General features: G+C 38.0%; 1 protein-coding gene across 2 annotated transcripts; it reads left to right on the top strand.

The window, feature by feature from the left end:
• The first annotated feature begins 3551 nt into the window (after window positions 1-3551).
• Window positions 3552-7967, top strand: LOC106094384 (probable serine hydrolase). Of its 2 annotated transcripts, none has more exons than XM_013261594.2 (3): window positions 3552-3716; window positions 6560-6687; window positions 6750-7967. In XM_013261594.2, exons 2-3 carry the CDS (start codon window positions 6565-6567, stop codon window positions 7641-7643), a joined length of 1017 nt encoding a protein of 338 aa, XP_013117048.2. In that variant the 5' UTR covers window positions 3552-3716; window positions 6560-6564; the 3' UTR covers window positions 7644-7967. The 2 variants fall into 2 exon arrangements, with proteins under 2 accessions (XP_013117048.2, XP_059217083.1); XM_059361100.1 differs by lacking the exon at window positions 3552-3716 and adding an exon at window positions 4295-4465.
• The last annotated feature ends 2087 nt before the right edge of the window (window positions 7968-10054 follow it).

The raw sequence follows: 10054 nt of genomic DNA on the forward strand, positions 1-10054 counted from the left end.
AGCGCCTTTCAATATCCAATGACCACCTTGTTTCCGTGACGATCGGTCCTTTGGACCGAAACGATCTTGCTCGCATACAGGAGCTTGACGAGAATCGCCACCTCTACATGAAAATGTGGCTACAAAAACAACTTTCAGAGTTGCTATTTTTGAAATAACACATGACATGTCTGATCGTGTAATGGCAGCTTAAATTAACAAAAAAGATTTAACAGCAAAACGTAAACATATTTTGTGTAAACAATATCCAATTCAAAGTAAGAAATTTACAAAATTCGTTTAATATAGATAAAACCATGTTAGATAAATCTAGATAAAATAGAAACTTTTTTTTTAAAGATTTAGAAAAAAATCACAGCTGTGTTATCCAGCCTTTGACATTTAGATTTACAGCAAAATTAAAACAAATATAAAAAATTGTACTCAGCTGTTCGCATGACCTCACCTTATAAGTTCATCCTGATTTGACGTTATGGTGGAATTTGGATACAACTCTGGAATTGGACAATTCCAGCCATGCAAGTGACTTAGCCTTCTTTAGTGAACCATGACATGATAACGCAAATAAAAACTAAAACGTGAATTAGGAAGTGTCCAGAAATTGGACTACCCAAGTGTCTTAGGCCGGGTTTCTCATTTTACGGTTAAAATTTATAGTATCGATATTCATCTGGCTGAAGGAATTGAGTTTTCTGAATATATGCTTATTGCTTATCCTAACGATAAACCTTAACGGGCAGATGGGTGCCGGTTAGTGACATATGTCTCTCTTTGCTATCCAAAGTTGGACAAATTTGTATTTGGCCGGGTTGAAGATTGTCTCCTTCACATGTCCAACAGTGAGAAATAGCCAAGAATATTTGAGTAAAAACTCTCTTTGCCATTAAAAGTTGGACAAATTTTGCGGGCGTTCAGCCGGGTTTAAGATTGTCTCCTCCTCCATATTTCCAACAGTTGTGGCGGCGAGCGAATTATTAGGCAGCCGGAAAGGAGTTTATGGGTTCAGGAGTAGTTTTTTATGAAACAATTGCTTTTTGATTTGCCCTTTGAGTTATTGTCGAAATTGATCATGATTGTTCAGGTAGGTGATGGAGATGATTCTAATGAAATTACCATCAGTACTTAGTGGCTATGTATGTTGGCTGCGCTGCCGGCAGAGAAGGCTGGCTTTGCGATTTTTTGGCAATTTGCAAGGAAAGAGGACGAAGCATACTTTCAGGCAGCATACTTAATTACAAATAGAATGCAGAGGGATGGTGACGGGGTAAAGGCGGGGGATGTCTCAGGACATGGATCAAAGGCAAGGGAACATAGTGTAGTCTCATTGGGACCATTCGATGTTTGAAAATATACCTGATTTGGGTGTTGGTGTACCGGCGATGGTGGCATCTTTGAATGGTGCAGGGAATGAGTCAGAAATTCCTACTGAATGGATTCATTGGCTCATTTTGTTTGAGATTCCGCAAGCCACCGTCCTCCATTTTTCATGATAACGTGGATAGGGTTGGAACCCGTCTTCATGATGTGGGGTTGTGTTGTTAAAGACAGCTCCAGTATGTTTTATGATGTATGATCATGTTTTTTTGTATTATTTTATGATTGTGGTTTGTGTGCTTGCGTGAGGAAAGTCGAGTTTGATTAATTGTTTTTCTTATACGCAATGTGGTTGGGTCAGCTGACGGAAGAGGTATACGAAGAGTAAGAGATTGAATGCCAACTAGAATATGTGTTAGTGGGTTAAATTAATACAGGGTTCCCAGGCTCAGGTAATCGCTAACACAGGGTTGTATGTCTATGAAGAGAATACGAAAAGGGACAGCAAAATTCATTCACAAAGTGACTACCGTTCACTTTGAGTTTTGGCTCTATTCGAAGAGAGAAAGAAAAAAGATACTATGGCGAATTATCTATGGGTGACATGGCAGAATTTTGAGGTTGAAAGAAAAATGAAAGATGCGGATCTAGAGTTTTAATAAATATGACGATCGATATTAAATGGGAGATGGAATGAGGAAAGTCAGGTCAGTTGAATCCAGCATTCAAAGTAGAAAATGCATCAGTGGTGACGCTTACAATCTTAAGTTTAGCCCTTCTGGTATGTCAAGAAAGTTTTATATGAACAGTTGGCATCTGAATAGTGTCGCTTGCAATTTTAAGCTCAACCCTTCTGGTATGGCAAGAAAGTTTTATTTGAACAGTTGGCATCTAAATAGTGTCAAAGTTATTATAAAAGTGAGTGGGAGGACATAAATCGAGTAAATTGAGTTTGTTCTTTCTAAAACAAGAAATAGTTCATTTGATGTGGTGTTTCTTAACTGTGAAGGTGTTTCGGCCATCCGTTTTGGTTCATGGCCCCCGGAATTCAGATCTGAGCTGTTGTTATAAAAAGGTAGGCATTAAATTGACCATGCCAGCAGAAAGACATACTTGACAGTTATTTCAATTTAAAGGTCTCACATATAGGGGGCGGTGGTTCTAGCCGTGCCTATAACGCAAAACGAGCAGGAAAGATTCAATTTTTCGTTTTCCTTTGTGGATGAGCTACACCATATCGTATGCATGAGTCCAGAAGAAGTTGGTAACAATTTGACAACAATCGCCTGTAAGTTCAATAAGGCAAACCGACCACCAAGAGTGCACGCAAGGTCAGTAAATACCTTTTTAAGAAAATTTGCTCCGATTTCGGCGGATGCAAGAGGGAAAAAGTAACATAGAGGCAGAACTTTGAACCAACTACCAGCCGTGGACTTCGGGAGAGACATCAAAACTGGCGCAAACTAGTCACATACACTAAATCAGGGTTGCACTTATCACTAATTTTGACATACAGTGCACTTAACATTTTGTTGTTGGGTAACTGTAAATGAATATGGCAGAAGTGCCAACTGCCATCGGCAGAGATCCGGGCGATCAAGGAATGCGTGAAGTGGTGTGGTGCTTTCGCGAGGACGTCGAGTGTGAACATATTTCCCGACAGTGAAATTGCCATAAGGGCATTATGGCATTAAGGGATTAATATCTGCACCCTCGTTACAACCTAAACTAACCTAACCTATAATTTATATATGAACTTAAAGGTCTGGGAAACGACTTTAATGTCATAGATAAAATATATAGTTAATATCGGTCACTTTTTAAGATTAGACCACTTTTTCTCAAAATTTGGGATAAAAATTTAGTTTTTTGCTTATAACTCCCAAACACAAACATATTTTCACACAAAAATGTATGCATCTGAAAGCTCGGGAAACAAGCTTTTCAATGATGTTAAATTAGTAAAAATCGGTTGGAAAACTCTCGAGTTATTCTATAGTTTTGCCTTATCCTTTCGAAGCCTATTTCTCAAGAGCCAGGTCTGTTTACCAAAAATGTTGTATATCATTGGAATCAGCATGCCAGACTGTGCAATATATGTTATTTTCAATGGACTCGGTGAGGAGCCAGTAAACTGCATTCGGCGGCCAAAACGCCTTGATGAATAGAATTTATTTTGGCTGTGTACTCCTTTCAACGATCTGGCAACCCCATTGAATTCTTCCAGCTGATTGAGGAAGTTCATTCATGGTCTTGGCATTATGGCTTTAACTATGTACATCTAGTGTAAATAAAAGAGAACATTTCATAAGTCGAAAAACCAATTCGTAAGGTGGTCAAGACAGAACATCTAGGATTCTAGGATAGAATTTCGCGGGAAGACGAGATAGAAGCCAATTTTTGTAAGTATTTTAAAAATTTTAAAGGGTGAATGAGTTTATTAACGTCAATGTCTACATGTGCCTTTACAAGATGAATAGTTTATCAGTGAAATCAACCAACTAAACTTGAACTATTATGAACTAGTCATCGTAGATATGACTTATCGCCACATGGAGAAAATCTGTGTGAATGGTATTAGATATCATACAAATTCCGCAATTGAAGCTTCGAGTTTATTACCCTCAAGTTGTGTCATCAAAGATTTTAATAAAAAATGTTCTTAAAAAACTCAATCATTGAACTTCGAAGGCGAAACACAAGACGACCAAGAAGCTGTTCCCTCCAGACGTAAGGTTTTATATTGTAAATTTGAAATATAATTCTGTAGAATCTAGGAGAATCCCACTAAAATGTCAAAAAAATTACTCGATATTTATCAGTGGCCACACACACACACACATTTTTGTAATTAATTTGCATTGTGCCATTACATTCATATCTATCGCAATTGCTAGATTATAATCTATTAGCTTACTATACTAAGCTATGTGGTAAAAGTTTATTTATGTCAATATAATTATGTTCAATACTTTCCTAGGTACCTGGAAGATAGCTTATCCAAATATATCAACGGCGAACTATTAAATATCGTCTAGTCACCATAGTCATCATATCTTCATCACTTGATAAAGGTCAACCATACATACATTCAAACATGAGTTGTTACTCTACAAAAAAAATGCTTCAAATAAATCGAGATTTGTCATCGGTAGGTAGTAGGGCCATTACAATTTCTTCAACTTAATTCGTGTCATTTTAGATTTCTTAGAAATAATCGCATGTGTGATTTGGAGAAATTCTGATTAAGTTTTAAAAAACGTGTATGTACCGCTCAAAGCTTAGTTCCCTTCAAAAGTGTGCTAGTTTTCTTAAGAAAACAAGCAACAAGGGAAAACACAGCCCCCCTTATCTCAAATCTTACCGATGGAACATATCCAAAAATAATCCGTGATTTACTAGCAAAGAAACGTAAATCACGGAAAAAGTGGCAGAAAGAAAGAACGCAAGAAAATAAATCTTTTCCTTACAGACACCTAACAAATGAAAATAAAAACAAATTATAGTCCGATTCGGACCATAAATGAATGCTGAACATTGTAGAAGTCATTGTGCAATATTTCATTTCATTCGGATAAGAATAGCGCCTTGTAGGAACTCAAGCAATATCGGGAGATAGGTTTATATGGGAGCTGTATCAAGCTATTGATCGATTCAGACCATATTAAACACGTATGTTGAAGGTCATGAGAGAAGCTGTCATCGGATGAGAATTGCGCCCTCTAGAGGTTCACGAAGTCAAGACCCAGATCGGTTTATATGGCAGCTATATCAGGTTATATACGTCATACTTAGCACAGTTATTGGAAGTCATAACAAAATGCCTCATGCAAAATTTCAGCCATCTCGGATGAGAATTGCGCGCTCTATTGGCTCAAGAAGTCAAGACCCAAGATCGGTTTATATGGCAGCTATATCAAAACATGGACCGATGTAAACCATATATAGAGTAGTTGTTGGAAGTGCTACCAAACCCTACGTGCAAAATTTCAGTTAAATCAGATGAGAATTGCGCCCTCTTAAGGCTCAAGAAGTCAAGACTCAAGATCGGTTTATATGGCAGCTATATCAGGTTATAGACCGATTTGAACCATACTTGGCACAGATGTTGAATATCATAACAAAACACGACGTACAAAATTTCAGTTAAATCGGACGAGAATCGCGCCCTCTAGAGGATCAAGAAGTCAAGACCCAAGATCGGTTTATATGGCAGCTATATCAAAACATGGACCGATGTAAACCATACTTAGCGTAGTTGTTGGAAGTGCTACCAAAACACTAAGTGCAAAATGTCAATAACATCGGTTTATAATTGCGCCCTCTAGAGGCTCAAGAAGTCAAGATCCAAGATCGGTTTATATGACAGCTATACCAAACTATGAACTGATTTGAATCATACTCAGCGTAGTTGTTGTAAGTACTACCAAAACACTAAGTGCAAAATTTCAATGAAATCGGACGAGAATTGCGCCCTCTAGAGGCTCAAGAAGTCAAGACCCAAGATCGGTTTATATGGCAGCTATATGAAAACATGGACCGATTTAAACCATAGTTAGCGTAGTTGTTGGAAGTGCTACCAAAACACCAAGTGCAAAATTTCAATAACATCGGTTAAGAATTGCGCCCTCTAGAGGCTCAAGAAGTCAAGACCCAAGATCGGTTTATATGGCAGCTATATCAAAACATGGACCGATGTAAGCCATACTTAGCGTAGTTGTTGGAAGTGCTACCAAAACACTACGTGCAAAATGTCAATAACATCGTTTAATAATTGCGCCCTCTAGAGGCTCAAGAAGTCAAGACCCAAGATCGGTTTATATGGCAGCTATATCAAAACATGGACCGATTTGGCCCATTTGCAATACCAACTGACCTACACTAATAAGAAGTATTTGTGCAAAATTTCAAGCGGCTAGCTTTACTCCTTCGAAAGTTAGCGTGCTTTCGACAGACAGACGGACGGACGGACTTGGCTAGATCGACTTAGAATGATAGACGATCATGAATATATATACTTTATGGGGTCTTAGACGCATATTTCGAGGTGTTACAAACAGAATGGGTCTATCTCTCTTCCTTTTGGGTGTTACAAACTAATTCACTAAGTTATTATACCCTGTACCACAGTAGTGGAGTAGGGTATAAATACTCCTCAAGTGGGGCCCAAATCAACATTGTGTAACTTTAAATTTTTATCCTAAAGATTTTTTTTAATAATGTTTAATTTTTCTTTCCTTTTCAGTTTAAATGGCTACGCTGAAAAGAACGCAACTGTTATGTTTAGTTAGATCGTTTAGTCAACAATTAAGGAAGAATTCATTTATTTCAATGGCCAATGAACCAAAGAATGTTCAATATGCCACCAGAGATGTAAGCAATCAAAAACAATGATTTTTTTTATTTTTTAATTATTTTACTGTGCTTTCTTGCAGTTTGAAGAAATCCAAGTACCCGTACCTTGGGGTCATATCGCTGGCAAATGGTATGGACCCAAACACGACAGACCTTTGGTTGGTTTACATGGCTGGCAGGATAATGCGGGCACTTTCGATACCTTGGCCCCTTATCTGCCACGGGAAAGAGCTTTTCTGGCATTGGATATGCCTGGGCATGGACTATCTTCCTGGTTGCCGGAAGGCATTCAATATCACTCCATGGATTATGTGGCATTAATCAATCGCCTCATGGAGGAATTTAAATGGGATACAATCTCCATTCTCGCTCACTCAATGAGTGCAATTAACAGCTTTGTTTATGCCGCTCTATTTCCTGCCAAAGTTGATTTGCTGATAAGCCTGGATGTTTTGAAGCCCCTCACGAGATCGCCCGATAAGATTATAGATAATTACTCAGAACGTTTGCAGGGTGCTTTGAAAATAGAACGAAGAATGCGCAATAAAAGTGAACCCCCAGCCTATGAATGGGATCAGTTGGTGGAGAGATTACACACGGGCACTAGTAAATCCGTAGATTTGGAAGCCTGCAAGTTTCTGTTGAAGCGCAATATAAAGCCTTCCACCCATGAGCCGCATAAATATTATTTCTCACGTGATAGCCGTTTAAAAGCCTCCTTGTTCTATGCTTTCTCGCAAGAGGTGCCAGTGGAAATGGGTCGCAGAATAACATGTCCGCATCTATTTATCAAAGCCCTAGGTGGTCCCATATACGAAGAAAGAAAATATTTAGAAGAGGTGCTGGCCATACTACAACAAAAACCCAATTTCGAATATCATGCAATAGAGGGTACCCACCATGTGCATTTAAACGAACCGGAAAAAGTAGCTAAAATTGTCAATTCGTTTTTGGAGAAATGGAGAAGCAGATAAGAGGGAGAGAGAGAGCTATGCTGTTATAAATTTCAGCTAAAACCAATTACTACAGCCAATGAATGCAAGGAAAAAGCCTGGATTTTAGCAAGACTTGGTTTTTTCCCTAAAGTTTGATATTGTAGGCATCTATGTTGTGGGGTACAAACCTTATTCAAAAAAAAGGAAAATGCGAATAACTTTTTTATCGATTTAACTTTCTTTTTCCTTACCATATTCCTTAAAGATTTTATTACTACGAATTATCATTTAAATTACTTACCGCCGTTTACTTGAAGTTATTGATATTAGCTTTGAATAGTACAATTATTTGGTTTTGTTATGTGTTTAAGAACTTAAGATGTATGTTTTAAAATGCTGTCTTTTTTTGTTTCCAGCAAAATAAAAAACCCTGAATATAAGAAAGTCCATCTGCAGTTGAAACGTTTAACACATTTGCCTTGAACTTAACTTCATTTAAAGGGCGCGGCAAAAGGTTGTGGACAGTGGAATGCTACGTATATGGGGTGGCTCACATGCCCAGGACATATGATAGGATAGTCCTCGTGGCACTGGACCTCTCCAGGGCATTTGATACGGTCAGCCATGGCAAACTATGGCAACTGTACTTTACCGGGTAAAACAAATTTTTTGCATACCCCCTAATTTTGACCCCAGGAACCCGAATATGAAGTTCGTTTTTGGGGCTCGGGCCCGTGGACCCCCCAGGGGCCAAAAACCCCCACTTAGGGAGAAGAAGTCCAACCTAGGCAATATCCAATGCAATGTCCAAAATTTTGACCAGGGAAGGACCTATGGTGTCTTGAGTATTTTGACCCCTATTTGGAAAATTTACGAAATTGTTATTGTTATTTTAAATAAAACTCTATTTGCCTTTCAAAGTGGGAAAAATTGCTGGCCTTTGGCCGGGATTGCAATTTTCTCCTCCTGCATATGTCTAACATTGGAAATAGTAAAAGTATTTTAAATAAAACTATTGCCCTTCTAAAGTTTTTTGTAATTATACCCTCCACCATAGGATGGGGGATATACTAATTTCGTCATTCTGTTTGTAACTACTCGAAATATTCGTCTGAAACCCCATAAAGTATATATATTTTTGATCGTCGCGAAATTTTATGTCGATCTAGCCATGTCCGTCCGTCTGTCTGTCGAAAGGACGCTAACTTTCGAAGGAGTAAAGCTGCTGCTTAAAAATTTGCACAAATACTTCTTATTGGTGTAGGTCGGTGGGTATTGTAAATGGGCCAAATCGGTTCATGTTTTGATATAGCTGCCATATAAACCGATCTTGGGTCTTGACATCTTGAGCCTCTAGAGTGCGCAATTCTTATCCGATTGGGATGAAATTTTGCACGACGTATTTTGTTATGATATCCAACAACTGTGCTAAGTATGGTTCAAATCGGTTTATAACCTGATATATAAATCGATCTTGGGTCTTGACTTCTTGAGCCTCTAGAGTGCGCAATTCTTATCCGATTGGAATGAAATTTTGCACTATTTTTTTATTATTATGATATCCAATAATTGTGCCAAGTGTGGTTCAAATCGGTCCATAATCTGATACAGCTGTCATATAAACAGATCTGAGGACTTGATTTCTTGAGCTTCTAGAGGGCGCAATTCGTATCCGATTTGGCTAACATTTTGCAAGACGTATTTTATTTTTACTTTCAACAACTATGTCAAATAAGGTTCAAATGGGTTCATAACCTGATATAGCTGCCATATAAACCGATCTAGGATCTTGACTTCTTGAGCCCCTAGAGGTCGCAAATATTAACCGATTTGCCTGAAATTTTGTACGAGGGATTCTCTCATGACCATCAACCTACGTGTTTATTATGGTCTGAATCGGTCTATAGCACGATACAGCTCCCATATAAATCGATCTCTCTATTTTACTTCTTGAGCCCCTAAAGGGCGCAATTCTTATTCGAATTGGCTGACATTTTACACAGGTCATATAATTTAATTGTGGTCCAAACCGGACCCTATCTTAATATCGCTCTAATAGCAGAGCAAATCTTTTCTTATATCCTTTTTTTCCTAAGAAGAGATGCCGGAAAAAGAACTCGACAAATGCGATCCATGGTGGAGGGTATATAAGATTTGGCCCGGCCGAACTTAGCACGCTTTTACTTGTTTTTTTTTTTTTTTTTTTTTTTTTTTGAAAAAATCTTCATTTTTTTGTAAATATGTATTTGTTTTAATTTAGAGTCCTTCTAGAGCTTAATTTCTGGCAAATTCGTAATCCACTCGTTTATACCTTTAATTTGGTATCCATATTGCCTAGGTTTAAGAGGGTTCCAAATTCTCAAGACCCCGTAGGTCCTTCTCGGGTCAAAATTTAGAACCTTTGTTTAGATATTCGTAATATGCTAATCAACCTTTCATTAGCTACCCAT

Source organism: Stomoxys calcitrans, chromosome 1 (assembly GCF_963082655.1).
Source record: "Stomoxys calcitrans chromosome 1, idStoCalc2.1, whole genome shotgun sequence".
Taxonomy (NCBI): domain Eukaryota; kingdom Metazoa; phylum Arthropoda; class Insecta; order Diptera; family Muscidae; genus Stomoxys; species Stomoxys calcitrans.